The sequence below is a fragment of the Aotus nancymaae genome, unplaced genomic scaffold (assembly GCF_030222135.1).
Source record: "Aotus nancymaae isolate 86718 unplaced genomic scaffold, 86718_ANA_hifiasm-v0.15.2.pri h1tg000108l, whole genome shotgun sequence".
In the NCBI taxonomy this organism is placed as follows: Eukaryota; Metazoa; Chordata; class Mammalia; order Primates; family Aotidae; genus Aotus; species Aotus nancymaae.
In genome coordinates this window covers 14,624,952-14,646,345 of record NW_026988523.1, presented here as the reverse complement: position 1 = coordinate 14,646,345, position 21,394 = coordinate 14,624,952, and the positions used below count along the sequence as shown (strand labels likewise).

Here is a 21,394-nt window from a genome sequence, read left to right as displayed (position 1 = left end):
GCAGAAGGAGATGATAAAAGTAGGTAGAACTTAGCTCTGTATATATAGCCCAGAACTCCAGGGGCCTGTGAGGGAGAGGAGGGCAGAGAGGTCCTGAGCATTGTTCTTCACTCTTCAGTCAGACAGACCTCTATTCCATGGGGAAGTTCACTGGCCATTTTTACACAGAGGTATTTCTTTTCTCTTTTGGACTATATCAGGCCACAGTGGTCTCCAAGGCCATGATACTCAAAGGCTGTCTCCTGTATCATTTGTGCCCTCCCAGGAATAAGCAAAGATGTGCCAGGCTGTGGAAAATAGCCTATGGAGGATTACTGAAGATAATGACAGGCTCTCTCTTAACTTTGTATGTGTCTTGATGGCTGGATGGTGCTGATGAGAAAGCAGGTGCTATGAAGGTTCATGTACCCCAAAGAGTGGCAGCACCTCACAATGTTCATCCTCCTCACTCTCAATGGCTGCATGGACTTCAGGAGCAAGAACGTGCTGCCTCAGAGGTGTGTGGGCCTAGAAAAAGGTACCCTGGTCCTGATCATCTATGAGCTCCTGCTGCTGATGGTGTCACACGTTAAAGACTCAGAAGGGCTGGCTGCGGTGGCTCGTGCCTGTAATCCCAGCACTTTGGGAGGCTAAGGCAGGCAGATCATGAGGTCAGGAGATCGAGACCAGCCTGGCCAACATGGCGAAACCCCATCTCTACCAAAAATACAAACGAATTAGCCCGGCATTGTGGCGTGGGACTGCAATCCCAGCTACTCGGAAGGCTGACGCAGGAGAATTGCTTGAATCTGGGAGGTGGAGGTTGCAGTGAGCCGAGATCGTGCCACTGCACTTTAGCCCGGATGACAGAGGGAGACTCCGTCTCAGAAAAATAAAAAGACTCAGAAGGGGTGGAGCTGCACGTGCACTCTCTGCTCATCCTGGTGGTGTTCCTGCTGTTGCTGGTGTTCACTGCAGAGCTGTGGGCTCCCAACATGTGTCATCTCCAGCTGATGGAGACCTTTCTGATCCTGATGATGGGCTCCTGGCTGATGCACGTAGGCTTTACTCTATACAGACCTGTCTCTGGCCACCCATGGACGATGACATCAGTGACATCATGTTTGTCACCACCTTCTTCTGCTGGCATGCGATGATCGATGCCTCGTGCCTTTTGGGAATCTATGGCTTCTCTTCCTTTTGGCATCGTTGTTACACTCCCAGCTTGAAGCTGACGGGGCCCAAGGAAGCTCCATATTACACAAGCTCTCCAGGACCCCTCTACAACTTGCTGCAAGAAGTGGAGCAGTCAGAGAAAGAGGACCAGGTCCTCCTTTTTTCAAAGAGCTCCCCCGAGACAGGGCCTATAGTGGCTGGCACATGGTCCACCTCGCCTTCCTCCTGTGGGTTCCTCAGCCACAAGCATGGCACCCTTTTTGGTCCCCGGTGAAAGGAATGGCCCTGGAGGACAGTAATTGGCCCCGACTGTTGTCCCTGTATCTGAGCATCAGATTGCTGAGGAGATAGGGAGAGAGAAACCTGAAGCGAGCGCACAGATGGGGTTATGTGGAAGTGGGAGAGGAGGAAGAGACCCAAAGGGGTAGGAATGTGGCCAAGAAATATCCATAGCAGGAAGAGAGCGATCAAAGGGAGGCCTCTGAAAAAAAGAGGGTGGAGCCCAGCAGCGACGCCAGCACCAGCTGCCCGTCCAGCTTTTACCTAAAGAGTAAAGACTTCACAAATCAAGATTGCAGTGATGGGTTCATTTTTGGCCAGCTAAGGTGAAACGGTGTAAACAGAAGGAGTAGCATTCACTTACCCCACCTGATTGAAATAAGAATCTGATATATATTTTTAACTTAGGTGGACTAGCATAGTTTCAAACTCTGCACATTAAGTGAGAATTAAAACTGTTTACATCACAGTTTTTCAAGTCTCCATAATCCAAACTTTCACTAAATGCCACCACACCTCTTACTCCTGACCTCTAATCCAGCCAAAGCAAAGTGTTTTTCTACTTGTTTAACGACCACTAGCCCCAGCAGTAATTTACTAGATCCTGATTTACTACATCCTACACTTGAGCCTTTCCAGATTACACGCTCTACAAAACCCATCGGCAGTGACATTTTCACTACACGGTGTCATTTTACACTCAGAAATAAATTTCCTGTACCACTTCCACCAAAAAGTCCTCCTCCAGAAAATTCTCATAGACTCCTTGGGTCTGGAGCTCTTGAGCAACTCATGGATATCTGCATTGCCCATGCTGCTGACACACTCTCCTTCACTCTGCATCTCATATTGCTCCTCTCGGAGGTTTTGCCCCACCAACCACAAGGAAGGCTCCTGAACAGCAGGGAATTTATCATATCCTAGTTAACCATTTCCTCTGCATGTTCCAGAATATAACGTTGTCCCCACACAGTTCATGCCTAATCGAGTCTCATTTTCTTCCAGCGCCTCCCTTGACAGTCTCTCCTAAATGTAGTGTCTCCTTTGTGAACTCTCGGAGAGGAAGCCAAGGGCTAAGACTGCATCACATAGCGGTGGGTCTGTGTGTAAAATAAGCTCCACTGACCTGTTCAGGAGATTGGTTTACTCTGTGTATCATCCTTCACTGGACCACTATGAGGTACGCCCTGTTGGCTTTCCAGATGTCTCCATTTTACATATAAAAAAACTGAAGATTTCCACAGGTGTCTGTGCCCATAGACTCATGGCTGGTCAGAGACAGAACAGGAACACATGCTCTGAAAGTCAAGCCCCTGCTTCTGTTGTCTGGGCTCTAATGACTTCTCTGCAGAGAAAGGTGGAGAAGCATGACTGATCTGGAAAACAAGATGGGCAGAAAGCAGGTGGCAAGAAGCCCCTGTGTGCATGAGTGGAACACTGCAACGATCCCCAGGCCTCCTAAAGAGCATGTGCGTGTCACACTTTCTGTCTCTATCCTAGGCTGCCCTGGGTAAACAGAGGATGCTGGGCTTCCATACCCCCGCTAGCATTTTGGGTACAGGTCAGACTGGAGCCTGAGACAAGATGCATCTAATTCTTGTTTCTTGGGTTATGTCTAATTACTGGGCGCTTTCCCATTATCTATCATCTGGGCTCTCATTTTTTATTGCCATTCTTGAATACAGTCATGGTAAAGAATTCCTTATTGATCTTATCAAGTCATTCATATCTTTGTTCTAAACTGCTAAGCAAATCTCTGATAATTAGTGAATTTCTCCCAACATAATATCTCATTAAATATGTCTTATAGCTAATATACCTCCATTTGCAGAAACATATTTAAATTAAATGTACTCCCCTCCAAAAAAAATCCCAAAATGATTTTTAACAAAATTCAGCAAACCCATTGTAAAATATATCTGAGAAACACTGAGAACAGTGGGATCCTTTTTTCCCCAGAAGAAATAAATGAGGATGAAAATTGCTTTGTCAGCTTTCATAGTCCATTATGAAATTAATTCAAGAATTAAAATGGTGTGGTATAGGAGCAAGCAAGTACCACACGTCCATAAATCAATATAGTATAGCTTAACAGAGGCTCTAAAAACAGAAATATGCAATGTGAGAATTAAACACATATTATAAATGGTTTCTTCAATCAACGTGAGGAATAACCGGCTTTTTATTTGTAAAAACAACAACTTTGTTTGAAGGTGTAGACAGCGTTTGTTCCTCACAGATGCTCTGCTGTAACACATGCTGCGCACCTCTCTCCTAGCTTCCTCTGACTGCTGGTAATCTTTGGCATTCCCTGGCTTATGCCTGCATCACTCCCATGTACGCCTCCATCTTCACATTGTCTTCTCCTGTATCTCTGTGCGTTTAATCTGCTTCTGCTTTTCTCTTATAAGGATACCTGCCTATAAAGGCAAATACAAAAAAAAAATTTGTATTTTGCCTTTAAGGCCCACCCCAAATCCAAGGTAAGCTCACCTGGAGGTCCTTGACTTAAATTATATCTGCAAATACTCTTTTCCAAGTAGGATCACATCCACAGGTTCTAGGGGTTAGGACTTGGACCTATCCTTTTGGGTGCCACCATTCAACTCACTACCCTTTCATATAAAAAAGGATCATGTCTCATGTCCCACCTCCCTTTGGGGCCTAGAGGCAGTTAACAGCTCTGACAATTACTCGTGTCCCTTATGGGCTCCTTATACTCTGTCTATATCTGTACAAAGAAAAGTATATTTATTTATTATCTATTTTTTGAGACAGAGTCTTGCTCTGTCACCCAGGCTGGAGTGCAATGGTGCCAACTTGGCTTACTGCAACCTCCATCCCCCAGGTTCAAGCAATTCTCCTGCCTCAGCCTCCTGAGTAGCTGGGCTTACAGGCACCTGCCAACACGCCCAGCTAATTTTTTGTATTTTTAATAGAGATGGGGTTTCATCATGTTGGCCAGGCTGCTCTTGAACTCCTAACCTCAGATGATATACCTGCCTCAGCCCCATAAAGTGTTGGGATTACAGGCACAAGCCACTGTGCCCGGCCCAGAAGAACCTTTATTAAACCCTCTTTAAACTATCCCAACTTGGGTTTCCATCTATTTCTCATTGAAACCTTCCTAAAACACCAGTGGAGGAATTACACTGCAGGCCAGAACATTAGAAAGAATTCACCTTCAGATGTTGGGAATAGTGAAGAAAGAAAACGCTCACTGCTAAATTTCACAAAAGTGAAGATCCAATGAAGGACACTTTTTTTATTTTTATTTTTTAGACGGAGTTTTGCTATTGTTACCCAGACTGGAGTGCAATGGTGTGATCTCGGCTCACCACAACTTCTGCCTCCTGGGTTCAAGCAATTCTCCTGCTTCAGCCTCCCGAGTAGCTGGGATTACAGGTAAACACCACCATGCCCAGCTAATTTTTTTGTATTTTTAGTAGAGATGGGGTTTCACCTTGTTGACCAGGATGGTCTCAATCTCTTGACCTCATGATCCACCCACCTCGGCCTCCCAAAGTGCTGGGATTATAGACGTGAGCCACCATGCCCAGCCAAAGGACACTTATTTTTAAACATGTGATGAATAGATGAAGAAAATTTTTCACCTTCAATCAAAATGACCAAGGGATTAATTAATATATTTAGGAATTCTGAAGAGCTTCTATTTTCAAGGAACTATGCAATATTTGGCAATAAAATGAGAAAAATACAAATAACAATGTACGTAATTATATTGCAACTATGGTAATGGATGAAAAGGATAATTAGATGGTGTGGAAAGTAGAATTCTAAGATGGTCCCCAAGATTCCTGCCTTTGGTATACACATCCAGGTTAATCCTCTACCCTTGAGTGTTGCTTGGACAGTTAATATAAGGAAATATCAATTCTATGCTTAGTTACTAATCAGTTGACTTTGAATTAATCAAGAAGAAGATTGTCCTGGGTAGGTCTCAGCTAGTCAGATGAGCCCATTAGAAGAAGGTGAATCGTCAAGGATTCACTCCTGCTGGTCTGGAAGAAAACTCATAGTCATGTTGTGATTTATCTATGAAAGCTATGTGCCAAGCACTGAGAGCAGTCTCTAGAGGAGAAGACTCAGTTAACTCCTACTGGATTCCTGACCCACGGAAACTGTGAAATGGTAAGTTTTCATTGTGTATGCTACTAAATTTGTGTTAATTTGTTACAAAGAAATAGGAAACTAATGAAGGTGGTGTTAAACTTTAGTAAAGGTTTATCTAGTGCTGTCAGCAGCAGAACACACTATATGGTACTGAGACCTGTGGCCCTGTATCCAAAATGAAGTAGGCGTACAAAGAAGAGCCAGAACCATTCTTACCAAAACTATTCCAAAAAACCCAGGAGGAGGGATCCCTTCCTAACTCATTCTACAATTCCAGTATTACCTTAATACCAAAACCAGGCGAGGATACAGCAAAAACAAAAAGAAAATTACAGGCTAATATACCTGATGAACACAGATGCAAAAATTCTCAACAAAATACTAGCAAACCAGATACAACAACATACTGAAAAGTTAATTTACTATGATAAATTGGGCTTTATTCCAGGGATGCGAGGATGGTTTAACATACACAAATCAATAAATGTGATCCACCACATAAACAGAACTAAGAACAAAAATCGTATGATTATCTCAATAGATGCAGAAAAACATTTGATAAAATCCAACATCCACTCATGATACTGGCTGGGCACAGTGGCTCACGCCTGTGATCCCAGCACTTTGGAGGCTGAGGTGGGTGGATCACCTGAGGTTGAGAGTTCAAGACCTGCCTGGCCAACGTGGTGAAACCCCATCTCTACTACAAAAATTAGCCAGGTGTGGTGGCGCATACCTGTAATCCCAGCAACTCAGTAGGCTAAGGCAGGATACTCACTTGAACCTGGGAGGCAGAGGTTGCAGTGATCCAAGATCGCACCATTGCATTCCAGCCTGGGCAACAGAGTGAAACTGACTCAAAACAAAAATAAACAAACAAAAACTAAGCATGAACAGAACATATGTAAAAACATTAAGAGCTATTTATGACAAACCCACAGCCAACATCATAACAAATGGGGAGAAGTTAAAAGCATTTCCCCTAGGAACTGGAATAAGACAAGGCTGCCCACTCTCACCTCTACTGTTCAACAAGTACTGGAAGTCCTAGCCAGAGCTATCAGGCAAGAGAAAGAAATAAAAGGCATTCAAATTGAGTCAAGTTATCTGTTCACTGACTACATGATTGTATATGTAGAAAACCCTAAAGACTCCTAGACCTGATTAATAACCTCAGTAGTGTCAGGATACAAAATCAATGTACAAAAATTGGTAGCATTTCTATACCTTTAAAATGTTTAAGCTGGGAAACAAATTAAGAATTAAATTCCAGCCGGGCATGGTGGCTAATGCCTGTAATCCCAGAACTTTGAGAGGCTGAGGCGGGTGGATCACTTGGGTCAGGAGTTCGAAACCAGCCTGGCCAACATGGTAAACCCTGTCTCTACTAAAAATATAAAAGAATTAGCCTGGAGTGGTGGTGGGCAACTATAATACCAGCAACTTGGGAGGCTGAGGCAGAAGAACTGCTTGAAGCCAGGAGGTGGAGGTTGCAGTGAGCCGAGAACAAGCCGCTGCACTCCAGCCGGGGTGACAGACAGAGCAAGACTCTGTCTCAAAAAAAAAAAAAAAAAAAAAAAAAAAAAAAAAAAATTCCTTTCATTTGCTATAGCCACACAAAAAAATAAAAACTAGGAATACATTTGAGGAAGGAGGTGAAAGATCTCCTCAAAGAAAACTACAAAACGCTGACAAAATAGATGGTAGAAGACACAAATAAATGGAGAAACTTCCCATATTCATGTACTGGAAGAATCAATATGGTTAAAAAGACCATATTACTGAAAGCAATCTACAGATTCAGTGCAATTCTTATCAAATTACCAACATCATTTTTCACAGAATTAGAAAAGCCATCCTAAAGTTAATATGACTCTAAAGAAAAGCCCAAATAGCCAAAACATTCCTAAGCAAAAAGAACAAAGCCAGAGGCATCACATCACCTGACTTCAAATTATACTGCAAAGTAAAGTAACTAAAACATCAAGGTATTGGTACAAAAATAGACACACAGATCATGGTACAGAAATAAAGCCACATACCAACAACCAATTGATTTTCAATAAAGTGGAGAAAAATAAAGAATGGGGGAAAAAGACCCTATTCAATAAATGGTGCTGGGTAAACTGGCTAGCTATATGCAGAAGAATGAAACTGGACCCCTATCACTCACTATACACAAAATTTAAAAGGAAATGGATTAAAGACATAAATGTAAGACCTGAAACTATATACATATATTAAAAAAACTCAGAAGGAAACCTAAGAAAAATTATTCTGGACATCAGCTTAGCCAAAGAATTTATGATAAAGACTCCAAAAGCAAATGCGACAAAAACATAAATAGACAAATGGGACTTAAACTAAGATGTTTTTGCACAGCAAAATAAATCATCAACAAGGTAAACAGACAACCTACAAAATTTGTTTGTAAATTTTGCCTCCAACAGAGGATTAATATCTAGAATCTACAGGAAACTAAATTCAAGAAGAAAAAAAAAATAAACAATCCCATTAAAAACTAGGCCAAGGACATTAACAGACATTTCTCAAAAGAAGAAATACAAGTGGCCAACAAGCACCTGAAAAAATGATTAACATCAATAATCATCCGAGAAATGCAAATTAAAACCTCACTGAGATACCAACTCTCATTCAGAATGGCTTTCATTAAAATATCAAAAAAAAAATAAAAAAAAACACAGATGTTTTATTTTATTTTATTTATATTATTATTATTATTGAGACAGTGTCTGACCCTGTCACCCAGGCTGCAGTACAGGGATATGAACACAGCTTACTGTAGCCTAGAACTCCTGGGCTCAAGTGGCTTTCCTTGCCTCAGTCTCCTTAGTAGCTGGGACCACAGGTGGGTATCACCACACAAGGTAATTTTTAAATTTTTTGTAGAAGCGAGGTCTCACCTTGTTGCCCAAAGCCAGTCCTGAATCCTACACTTAAGCGATCCTTCCACCTTGGCCTCCCAAAGTACTGGGTTTACAAGTGTGAGTCACCTCACCTGGCCAAAAAATAATAGATATTGGTAAGAATGTGGAGAAAAGGAAACACTTGTACGCTGCTGGTGGGAATGTAAATTAGTTCAACTTCCACAGAAAACACTATGGAGATATTTCAAAGAACTAAAAATAGAACTACCATTCAACCCAGCAATCCCACTGCTGGCTATCTACCCAAAGGAAAATAAATCATTATATAAAAAGACACCTGCACTCATGTGTTTACTGCAGAAGTATTTACAAAAAGCAAAGTCATGGATTCAACCTAAATGTCCACAATAGTTGATTGGAAAATGTGGCATATATACACCATGGGATACTATGCAGCCATCAAAAAGAACAAAATCATGTCCTTTGCAGCAACAGATGGAGTTGGAGGCCATTATCCTAAGTAAACTGAGACAGAAGCAGAAAATAAAATATTGGATGTTCTCAATTACAAGTGGGAGCTTTATCCATCTTTATGTCCATGTGTACCATTGTTATTAAACGAATGGTACTCATGGACATAAAGATAGAGAAAATAGACTCTGAGCACTCCAAACGATGGGAGGTAGGGAGACAGGGCTGAAAAATTACCTACTGGGTACAATGTCCAATATTAGGTGATGGGTACATTAGAAGCTCAACCCCCACCATGATGTCCAATGTAACAAACCAGTACCCCCTAATATAAAATTAAAATAAGAAAGTGAAGCAGATACTGTTGAGAACAGTAGCTTCACAGCCATTTACTTCTTGTGCTCTGAGTCTATAATCATATGGAAGCCTTTGTGAATTTAGGTTCCCGGGCCTGAGAAAGCAGGTGACTTAGACAGGGCACATAAGTATTGTAGAACTGAGATAGTGAAGGCAGAGGAGAGGATTGGGTGGGAATAATTAGCTTAACCCATCAGGCAGCTGGTCATAACTGATGGCCAGGAGTTTCGGTTATATGCGCTTCCTGTGGTCCTCTTAGAGAAATGGTAGACAGCATGTATTAACTAACTGATTTCAAGACATAAACCCTTCAATCTTACTGGCTTAACACAATAGAAGGTTACTAATCCCTATACATAAAGTTGAATGCCAGCATTCCTGGTTGGCAGGGAGCTGTCCACATAGTTTCTCAAAAGCCAGACTCCACCCATCCTGTGTCTTTGCCCTTGTGCAAAGCCTCCCTTGAAGTGGAATGCAGCACTTCTACACACATCCCATTGGCTCAAGCTCAGTCTCTGAGAGGCTGGGAAATGTACTCACTGCCTAGGCAGTCCCCTTCCACAGCTCTACCTGTGGGAGGGAGGGAGACTTTTTGGTGGTCATATAGCTGTATTTCCCAGATGAAATTTGAAGTTTAGAGGGATTCCCAAACTGCAGAATGGAATATCTTGAACAAAAGGAAGGAAAGGTTAACTCCTAACTTGAAGATGCATATTCTGGTTTGGAAGAGAAATGATCTTGGAAACACAGATTCAGGGAGCTTGAGTTCTGTCATCAGCCATGGGTTGAGTCCATAGCATGGTCATAAGGGAAGATATAGGAATAACAGAGGTAGGGGCTGGGTGTGGTGGCTCACTCCTGTAAACCTGGCACTTTGGGAGGCCAAGGGGTTGAGAATCACTTGAGCTCAGGAGTTCAAGACCAGCCTGGCCAATGTGGTGAAATCCTGTCTTTACTAAAAACACAAAAATTAGCCAGCGTGATGGCACACGCCTATAGTCCCAGCTACTTGGGAAGCTGAGGCAGAAAAATTGCTTGAATCCAGGAGGCAAAGGTTGCAGTAAGCTGAGAATGCACCACTGCACTCCAGCCTGGGCAACAGAGTGAGACTCCATCTCAAAAAAAAAGAAGAAATAACAGCGGTAGGGTGAGTACGTGCTTCCACTTTGCCAAAAGTTTCCATAAGAAAAAAGTTTGCAGTTATTGAAATATGGTAGTTGAAAAGCACCTGAAACCAATTATACAAATAGTGAAAACTAAGTCATGGTTATGTAATGGAGGTATAAAGCTCACCTTATACACAATTTTAGAGAGAAAAATTATGAGCTAGTGAGCCAGGTGAAATGGAGGATGTGACTTTCGAACTAAAAAATTCGAATGTTGTCTTCCATTTCTTTTATTTTTTCTCTTTGTCTTTTCTGATTTAATTTTTTTACTGCGCCTCCACCGAGTGCCTGGGCCAGTGGTCCAGGTGCAGGCAGCAGAAAATTTTCCAGCTCTTATAAGCCTTCTTTTGGTAAGTCAGTGACAACCAAGGCTTATAAACCCTTATGAACCCAAGGCTTAGTAACCCTTACTTGAAATAAGAAGAAAGTTTGAAACATGAGCAGATGAGCTATCTCTGACCTTGTTCTGATTTCTCTGGACCCACTCTCTGCATGAACCTCTCAAGCCTCCAGCCTTCTGACCTTCTCTTCCTAAGGTGCACTTGGCCTTGCAGATGATGGCCCTCCTAAACAGAGTTAAATTAAAATATGCCTTTGAAAAACACTATAGTCTGTGGGAAAAATCCCACAGTCATTAAGAAGTTTATAGTGTGGTGCTCTAGATGCCATTTCTGATCAAACTTCCACCTCTTCAATGAACTGCTTCTTTCACTAAAACTTTAAAATGCGTATTTCCCTCAACAGGTCATTCAATCCCATCCAATATCTGTGCAATCCAACATGGTAGCTATTAATCACGTGTGGCTACTGAGGACTTGGAATATGGCTTGTCTGAATTGAGATGGGCTGTAAGTATAAAGTATACACTGGAGTTTGAAGATTCTGTATGAAATAAGAAATATAAAATACTTCATTCAGGCTGGGCATGGTGGTTTATGCCTGTAATCCCAGCACTTTGGAAGGCTAAGGTGGGCAGATCAATGGAGGCCAGGAGTTTGAGACCAGCCTGGGCAACATAAGGAGACCCTATCTCTGCAAAAAATTTTAAAAATTGGCAGGGTATGGTGGTGTATACCTGTCATCCTAGCTACACAAGAGGCTGAGGCCTGAGAATAGCTTCAGCCCAGGAGTTTGAGGCTTCAGAGAGCTGTGTTTGTGCCCCTGCACTCCAGCTTGAGTGACAAGAGTGAGACCTTGTCTCTTAAAAACAAAACAAAACAACTTGTGGCTCATGCCTGTAATCCAAGTGCTTTGGGAGGCTGAGGCGGGCGAATCACTAGAGGCCAGGAGTTCAAGATCAGCCTGGCCAACATGGTGAAACCCCATCTCTACTAAAAACACAAAAATTAGCCCGGCATAGTGGCACAGACCTATAATCCCAGCACTTGGGAGATAAGGCACGAGAATTGCTTGAACCTTGAAGGCGGAGGTTGCAGTGAGCCGAGATCACACCACTGCACTTCAGCCTGGGTGCCAGAAAAAGACTCTGTCTCAAAAAAAAAAAAAAAAAAAAGAAATTCATAACTTTTAATTACATTTTGAAATAGTATTTTTGATATATTGGGTCAAATCTCATTAAAATTAATTTCGTCTTTTACTTATTTAATGTGGGTGTTGGAAAATTTAAATTTACATGTGATGTTTGATTTCTATGAAACAGAAGTAGTCTAAAAAGTAGTCTAAATCGTTCTCTGATGTGTGTGTGCATATGTGTGTAGAGGTGTTATGCCTTCAACTAAACAGTAAGCTCTTAGAGGGAAAGAATTTATCTTATATACTCCTTTATAAGCCCTGCAGAGGCTTATATTCTCCTTTATAAGCTACAGCCTCAGCTTATGTCTTCTATAGGCCTTTATAAGCTGCACCCTCAGAAGGGCCCACGGCAGTTAGGAAATCCATGTTTATGGGGTTCCTGAGGACCTTCTTGAGTACTCTGGCATTTCATGATGCCAGACCAGGGGCAGTGGTTGTACCTGGGGTCCCTCGGGAATGTGGGGTGGCAGGCGGGGAGGCAGGTCTTGGGGGAGTTTGACCGAGAAGCAACTGGACCAGGTGGGACCTCCTGGGCGCCCGTGGTCAAGTGAGTTTTGGAAACTTAGCTTCCCATTGTTTAGGAAAAACTTTTAAACTGATTTTCCTCTGCTCTCATACCACAGCATTCGACACAGAAGACTTCTGTAAGCAAATGTGCCAGGGTTGCGGGGGCGGGGGGTTCCTTCACACACACCAAGTGGCAGACATCAGCAGGGTGTTGTTAATTAAATTCCAACACTATCTAACTGGAGATAGTGTCAGATCTCCCAGGGTGAGGGCTGAATCCCCAAAACTGTCCCTCGACACCAGTTGCAAGTGCAGGCTTCCGGAACTTCTGACGACCAACTTTAAGTTGGGGTTCTCACAACCCTCCCTTTGGATTTGATTAATTTGCAAGAGTAGCTCACAGAGCTTAAAGAAACACACTTGCCAAGTTACTATAAAGGATATTGCAAATAATACAGATGAAGAGATGTGTAGCGTGAGGTATGGGGGAAGGGGCACAGAGCTTCCATGCCCTCCATACGTGTGTCACCCTCTAGGAACCTCCACCTGTTCAGCTACCTAGAAGCTCTCCCAACACTTCTTTGGCCTTTGGGCCTTTTTTTTTTTTTTTTTTTTTGAGATGGAGTCTTGCTCTGTGGCCCAGGCTAGAGTGCAGTGGTGCGATCTCTCCTCACTGCAACCTCCACCTCCTGGGTTCAAGAGATTCCCCTGCCTTAGCTTCTCAAGTATTGGGGATTATAGGCGTGCACCACCACAACAGGCTAATTTTTGTATTTTTAGTAGAGATGGGGTTTCACCATGTTGGCCAGGCTGATCTCAAACTTCTGACCTCAAGTGATCGGCCTGCCTCGGCATCCCAAAGTGCTGGGATTACAGGTGTGAGCCACTGTGCCCAGCCCTTTGGGCCTGTTAAGGAGACTTCATTGACTGTCCTGAATGATGCATGTCATGTCAAATTGTGATTGGACAAAAAGGTTATGATCGAAACCCAGCAAGGCCTGTCTGTTCAGATTCTTATTGGTCTCTCCATGCAGCATTCCGTCCTTCAGAGTAGGGGGAGAACCCTCTATGGAATGAAGGTCTTATGACCTGCAACAAGATTACAGCCCTGCCTTGGGCAAGTGAAAGGAGGGGAGGGGAAGCTTAGAGGGAGATTTTCTGTTTCCTGAGGTCTGCTTCTGATGCCTAAAGTGCCCCCAGCATTATGACAAAAGACTGAAACAAGGGTTAAGGGAGATATGAGCTAGGAACCATGGACAAAAACCAACTTGTACATAATCATAGTATCACACCCATGAAACAGCTTTCCAGGTACTTCGTATCCACAGACTCTGGAGCTGTCTGGCAGTTCTGCTAATCATTCACCACCTGTGGGTACTTGCTCAGCTGCTTGTGGGCAGTGTCTGGTTTCGAATGGGCAATTCCTACCTTCAAAGTCCTGGGATCAGGATGTTCATGTTTTAATGAACTATATGCAGCCTTGATGTCTGGCCAAGGCAGAGGACTGAACATCCCAGACAGGACTGTACGTGGGGCTACATGCCCTGCATTCATCCCACATTCAACCTCCCATTGCTGTTGAGTCAGTGCTGCTGTTCTCCGTCCTCTTCTGACCATTCATGCCCAGCTCTCAGCTGCCAGGAGCAGCTGTGCAAATGAGTGTGGGAGCCAGAATAAGCTCTGCTACTCCCGCCTCATGTGGACCACAGAGCTGAGGTTCAAGAAGCAATATTAAGAGTGACCATTGCGACAGATGCCAATACTGCCCCCCAACACCAAAAAAGAGTGACCAAATGCAATTACTCTTGAGGCCTGAACACCAGGGCTCCTGGAGGAGCAACAGACTGTCTGCTTCTCCCAGGACAAATCCAAGAACCAAGGAGAGTCCCTGGTGTTCTCTTCTCTGTGATTTGCTTCAAAAGGATCACTCTCAGATTTTCCCTTTAAATCTCCTTTCTCTGAGCATTCAGGTCTACAGTGCTTCCATGAATTTTGATAGTTCACCAAATGGAGAAAGAGATAGGAGACAAACATGCTCACCTCTGTGTCACATCTATGCCTTTTTGTTTTCACTGTAGAAAAAATTGAGTCCAACACTCACTTTTTGTAGATAAGGGCATGACACTCAGGAAATCAAGAGAAAACTAGAACTAGAATCCAGATTGACTTCACATTAATATATTTCCACTTCCTCATGCTGCCTTCTGAAGACTGTCTCTACATCTCACTGGTGACAATGGTCACCTCCAGGTTGTAGGATTACAGATGATTTTTGTTGTTGTTGTTGTTGTTTGAGATGGAGTTTTGCTCTTGTTGCCCAGCCTGGAGTGCAGTGGTGCAGTCTTGGCTCACCGCAACCTCTGCCTCTCGGGTTCAAGCAATTCTCCTGCCTCAGCCTCCCAAGTAGCTGGGATTACCAGCATGGGCCACCACGTCCAGCTAATTTTTTTTTTTTTTTTTGAGACGTAGTCTTGCTCTGTCATTAGGCTGGAGTGCAGTGGCACGATCTTGGCTCACTGCAACCTCCTCCTCCTGGGTTCAAGCAATTCTCCTGCCTCAGCCTCCCAAGTAGCTGGGACTACAGGCGCACGCCACCATGCCCAGCTAATTTTTGTATTTTTAGTAGAGACGGGGTTTTACCATGTTGGCCAGGATGGTCTTGATCTCTTGACCTCGGGATCTGCCCACCTCGGCCTCCCAAAGTGCTGGGATTACAGGCGTGAGCCACCACGCCTGGCTGCTCATTTTGTATTTTTAGTAGTCACAGGGTTTCACCATGTTGGTCAGGGCTGGTCTTGAACTCCTGACCTCAAGTGATCCACCTGTCTTGGCCTCCCAAAGTGCTGGGATTATAGGCCTGAGCCACCGCGCCTGGGCTTACAGATAATTTTTAATGTTCTTTTTGCTTATATGATTTCTGTTGTACCAAAGGGATGTGGAAGGAAGGAAGGAAGAAAAGAAGGAACGAAGGAGGGAGGGAGGGAGGGGAAGAAGTGAGGAAGGGAGGGGAGGGAGGGAGGGAGGGAGGGAAAAAAGCCTGGCACAGTGGCTTACACCTGTAATCCCAGCACTTTGGAAGGCAAGGCAGGAAGATTACTTCAGTCCAGGAGTTCAAGACCAACCTGGGCAACATAGTAAGAATCTGTCTTTAAAAAGAAAAAAGAAAAAAAAAAATTACCTGATTCTTCTACAATGAATGTATATTAATTCTATAAGAACACCTAAAAATTGAAATTAAATAAGCAAAGTAAATTCCTTCAGAAAGCAGAATTAGATTTTGTTTTTCTAGCCTACCTTCACACTCGACTTCCCAGCCACACCAAATCTTACAACTGCAAGAAGTATGAATTATTGCCATGCTCAACAGCAGGGAGAGATATCTAATTTTTCTGGCATGAAGTGGACCTGAGAAAGTGTAAGTTAGGCATTTGGATGGGAGAGAGGGCTCAGAGGCAGCACTGTGATGTGTGTGTAAACTCTCCTCCTCCCCACCGGGGGCGCCATTGGCACATACGTGCTGCCTCTGCTTTACAGCATTGCTTGTAGTGTGAGCACGGATGATTATGCAGAGAACTGAGTCAGCAAGGTTCGTCATCTGCCATGAACTTCCACTCCCCTCCGCACACCTGCCACCCTCAGAGACTGCTGCTCCGGGTCCCTCTGCAATAAACCTAGAACCACTTGTGTGCCCAGGGATGCTTCACATTCCCTGTACCTTGTTCTCTACCATCCCCCCCTTTCTAGGCTCAGAGGGCTGTTACCCAATACCTAGAACTCTATCTTCCTAGGTGCATTAGACACTCGTCAAGTAAGCACTGAGAAAGGAAGCTGGTGACTATTTCACATTAAAATATCAGTGGCCAATACCAGCTCACTGGGGTGATTCCTCTCAATGAATCTCCATTTTTAGGATTCTTCCTTTCTTGTATCAGATAGGGATGGCTGGTAGAAGCAGAGCTATGGGATATGGATGGCTGATAGAAACTAGAACTTACACATTTGTGGGATCTGGTGACAATATCTATGGAAAACTGTTGCCTCTCTGTTGTATCGGGGACCTGAAGTCATTTCAGGTTGAGGTGGCAGCAGTCAGCAAGAACCATATTCTATAAAGAAGGGAAGAACAAAGAGAAACCAAAACCAAAACCTACCAGGACAAACTGGAGCCCATGTCTTCCTCTCCCTGTCTCATACTTCAATGACAGGCAACCTGCAGAAGCAACTGGCACCCTTCACACCTCGGAGCAGCTCTAGGCCTGGCTGTTGCTCATCTAGGAGGGAAGCCCGCAGATCAGTGACACAATGCATGAGCTACCGCGGTACCTGGCACCCTATGCCTTTGGAGTATTCTTAGGTTGCCGCTTCACTTCCGCCTTCAGATTCTCATGTAAATTCCACCAGTAGCCAAACCTACTTTGGAATCACATTGGGAAGGAAATTCTGGGAAACGTGGTTGAAGCTTAGCTATGCGGACACTACTACAAAATCACCACATCCTCTAAAATCAATACCCAGGGGTGGATTTTCAGAGTCATCTCCTGGCCAGTAGACATTTTGAAGTGGTGGTGGTAGGGGGAATGTAAGCGGGTAATGGGGAGACGCTGAAGGGGGCTTTCTTGGAGGTCTTCAAGATGGGTCTATCACAGATAAGTACAAAAGCCAGATAGGTGCTAAATATATTATATATCCAAATGTTCAAAAGTATGTATCCATAAAGAAAATGTTTGACCTCATAACTGGACCCAAATGATGTCTGAGAAGTGCTGAAGCATAACCAAGAGTTAATGAGTGTCCAGGCTTTTGCTGGATACCGTCATGGCAACCCACTCCATTTTCCTCTCCTTTTCTCCTCTGAGCTCTGGGCAGGACAGGAGAAAGGAAGCCATGGGATATAGGGACGGGTATAACCAGAACCACCTCAAGGGCTGTAAAAGGGTCCCCTGAAAGCTCATTCACAAACTTCGCCTTCAGAGAGTAAGGTGAGTTAGTTCCCAATGTACCAGAATGGAATGGAACAATAGGCCATATTCCACCGAATGTGTAGGCTTGTCTTGAGAAACATTTCCTCTCTGTGGGGAAGCAGTGGGTGTGGCGAGATGATAAAATAGGTGGAAGGCAGGTCTTTCCAAAGCCCAGAACCTGAAGTGGCTGCATAAAGTGAGGCTGTGTCTGAGTTTCGCATGTCTCACCTTCAGTGGACAGATCGATGGTTCCATGGGAACCTTTATTGATCATGTGTATCCAGAGCTGTTTCTGTTCTTACATGGACTGTATCAGGCAGTAGTAATCTCCAAAGCTATGATATTCAGTGACTCTCTCCTGTATCCTTCATCCCCTCCCAGGAATAAGGGAAGATGTGCTAGGCTGTGGAAAATATCCTATGGAGGTTTGTTGAAGATGGTGACTGGCTGCCTCTTGACAGTTTATGAGGTCAGCTGCATTAAAGGAGGGTTGATATTGATGAACAGGGAACTGCCACCAAGGTTCATGTACCCCAAAGAGTGGCAGCACCTCACCATGTTCATCCTCCTCACTCTCAATGGCTGTGTGGACTTTATAAGCAAGAACGTGCTGCCTCAGAGGTATGTGGGCCTAGAAAAAGGTACCCTGGCCCTGATCATCTACGAGCTCCTGCTGCTGATGGTGTCACACATTAAAGAATCAGAAGGGGTGGAGCTGCACGTGCACTCTCTGCTCATCCTGGTGGTGTTCCTGCTGTTGCTGGTGTTCACTGCAGAGCTGTGGGCTCCCAACATGTGTCATCTCCAGCTGATGGAGACCTTTCTGATCCTGATGATGGGCTCCTGGCTGATGCAGGCAGGCTTTACTCTATACAGACCTGTCTCTGGCCACCCATGGCAGGACGATGACATCAGTGACATCATGTTTGTCACCACCTTCTTCTGCTGGCATGTGATGATCGATGCCTCGTGCCTGTTGGGAATCTATGACTTCTCTTCCTTTTGGCATCGTTACACTCCCAGCTTGAAGCTGACGGGGCCCAAGGAAGCTCCATATTACACAAGCTCTCCAGGACCCCTCTATGAGTTGCTGCAGGAAGTGGAGCAGTCAGAGAAAGAGGACCAGGTCCTCCTTTTTTCAAAGAGCTCCCCCAAGACAGGACCTATAGTGGCTGGCACATGGTCCACCTTGCCTTCCTCCTGTGGGCTCCTCAGCCACGAGCATGGCACCCTCCTTGGTGAAGGTAATGGCCCTGAAGGCTAGCAGTTGGTCCTGTCTGCTGATGCATTTTCTTTTCTTTTTGAGACAGAGTCTCGCTCTGTTGCCCAAGGTGAAGTGCAATGGCACAGTCTCGGCTCACTGCAACCTCCGCCTCCTGGGTTCAAGCGATTTTCTGCCTCAGCCTCCCGAGTAGCTGAGATTACAGGTATCAGCCACCATGCCCGTGCTGGTACATTTTCTATCCCTGAGACTAATTACTGAGAAGATATGGAGAGAGGGATTGAGAGAGAGAGACGCTGATGAGATTTGGGGGAGGAAGGAAAAGGACCAGGAGAACAAATCAGTGTGCAAGAAAAGCCACTGGGGGAAGAGACTGCAACAAAAGGAAGGAAGGGCTGTGACAGGAGGAGAACAGGGTCTAGCAGTTATGCTGTCACTAGCGGCTTTGCCAGCCACGAGGGATTGCCTCTTACCTGAGGAATGAAGACTTCTCACAGCTCAAAACTGGAACTATTCAAGTCCCACCTTGATAAAGAAAAGTGGGTACTTTCTGGGCTCACCAAAGTGGTGCCACCATGTGGAAGTGGCATGACAGAATTTATAATTAATTCATACAGGCTGAAATTATGCTCATTTTGCCTCCTCCTCTCCCCCAGCTTTCAAGAATTGGCTTCGTTTCAAATTTTACACATAAAGTGAGACTTTTAAAATACTTTAATAACATTTCAAATTTCCATAGTTCAAATTTTTATAGAATTCAAATGCTTGGTACTTTCCTGACTTCTCATTTTATTACTCTCACTGTAGCCCAAACTTTCCTGTTTCACCATGACCACCTTGCACATGCAATTCTTGGGTCTTTGCGAATTTCTTTTCTTTGCATATCACAGCCAGTCATCCTACAGTCACATATTTACCATGTTCTTAGACTCCCAGAATAAACCTACACCCACCCCCCACCACACTGAGTATCCCCAAGTCAGCCTTCTCCAAGAACGCTTGTTGATTCCCTTGTTTTGGAACTCTTAGGCACTTACATTTAATCTGCCCTGTTATTTTGCTCATATAGGTGACACACTTTCTTCTATACTACCGCTGAAATCATTTTCCTTCAGGAAGTTTTTCCTCACGCACTAAAGTACAAGCTTCTAAAGGGAAAAGACTTTGCCTTATCCAAGTTACAAAATTTCCTGTGTATACCCCAGCTATGGATCATGGTTGATGTTCAATAAAGGCTTCTTTGCTTCCAGAGTCTTCCCAATCCTGATCTTCTAAATGTGCTGCCGGACAGGGAGGAGGTTTTGTGAACCTCTCTGGGTGACAACAGTCCTGAACCCTGAGTCATTACCTTAGTAATGGACCCACTCTCTTCCTTGTTTTGGGGTATAATAAAATCCAGTAACTTGTTTCTGTAGTTGACTCTGTTATTGTTTTGTAATCCTCACAAATGTTTCTATAAGGAATCTCCAGAAAACTGAAACTCCAGCAGGACGGCTTGCCCAAGTCCCACAGCTGGTATGAGGCAAGACAGGAACTTAAGTGCAAGTGTGTCTGATGCAAGCGTGACTGTGTCCTCTGGGACAATGACTTTGCTAACGGCAATGGAGAAGGGAGTTATTTCAAAATGAAAGAAATAAAATTGTGAAATAAAGAAGAAAGAAAGATTACTGCGCTCTGTGGCTTACAGCTATAATCCCAGCACTTTTCGAGGCCAAGGTGGTCGGATCCCTTGAGGTCAGGAGTTCGAGACCAGCTTGGCCAACATGGTAAAACCCTGTCTCTACTAAAAATACAAAAATTACCCAGGCGTGGTGGCATACACCTGTAATTTCAGGTACTCAGGAGGCTGAGGCAGGAGAATCACTTGAACCTGGGAGGTAGAGGTTGCAGTGAGCTGAGATTGTACCACTGCACTGTAGTCTGCATAACAGAGCAAAACTATGTCTCAAAAAAAAAAAAAAGAGAGAGAGAGAGAAAGTCAGCCAGCCAGAAAGCCCACGTAAAGCAAACAGCACAGTGTAAACAGCCTAGACCTCCCTTAGGAGTGTGTTTATGTAACACTTTCTGTTCCCTGCGAGACCCCCAATCTCCCCTGGGGGGTGAGAATCTGGCAGACTCTTAACTTCTGGCTGGGTGTTATATTTTTGGGCTCAGATCCAAAGTGAGGACTGGGGATAAGACCTGTTTGTGACCAAGGCAAACGTTAGACGTTTGCCATTTCCCCTTTACTCTTGGTACCTAGACTCTTTCAATTACCTTTCTCCGGGAGCCTTCCTTTTCGGGAGGTGATGAAAAAGCACAAACACTTAGCTGCCTGTTTCCTGTCATGAGGCCTAATTCCGTAATAAACCTCTGGTAATCAAGTGATACCCCCCTCAAATATTCAGTGTAGGCAATAAGCCTGCCTGTTATTAACTTACTATATTTACGATGTAACAGAAAGGTCCTCCCCCTAAAGGCTACTGAAGAAAAAACTCAAAACACTCAAGCTTTTGGGGAGAAGTCTGTCATTCTCACAAAATTCCACCAGAGGGCACTAGGTTCACATCACCATGGCCAAACCTCTGCCTCTCCAACCCCACTAAACAAGTCTCCCCAGAACGGCTTTAAAAGAAGTGCGAGAGGAGAAAGGACAGGGAAAATGCAGAACGAGACTAAGAATCGCCCAAGCATCCAGAAAACATACCCTAGGCTGTTTGTTTCCTGTTAAAATTCGGCAAG

At 44.2% G+C, this 21,394-nt stretch overlaps 2 protein-coding genes and 1 pseudogene across 6 annotated transcripts in view; 2 read left to right on the top strand and 1 right to left on the bottom strand.

The window, feature by feature from the left end:
* Window positions 1-21,394, bottom strand: part of RGSL1 (regulator of G protein signaling like 1) — a 144,448-nt gene that overhangs the window by 118,753 nt on the left and 4,301 nt on the right. For 3 of the 5 annotated variants that reach the window (XR_010340481.1, XM_064370856.1, XM_064370855.1), the window contains exon 1: window positions 16,642-17,381. The gene's annotated coding sequence lies outside the window, so the exon portion shown is untranslated. Of the gene's footprint in view, window positions 1-16,641; window positions 17,382-21,394 lie in introns of those variants that run through there. The other 2 variants (XM_064370852.1, XM_064370854.1) reach the window with 2 other exon arrangements.
* LOC105711570 (transmembrane epididymal protein 1-like) lies at window positions 222-1,429 on the top strand (annotated as a pseudogene).
* Window positions 17,705-18,715, top strand: LOC105711569 (transmembrane epididymal protein 1-like). Its single transcript, XM_012444347.3, has one exon. The coding sequence runs from the start codon at window positions 17,705-17,707 to the stop codon at window positions 18,713-18,715; it is 1,011 nt and encodes a 336-aa protein (XP_012299770.2).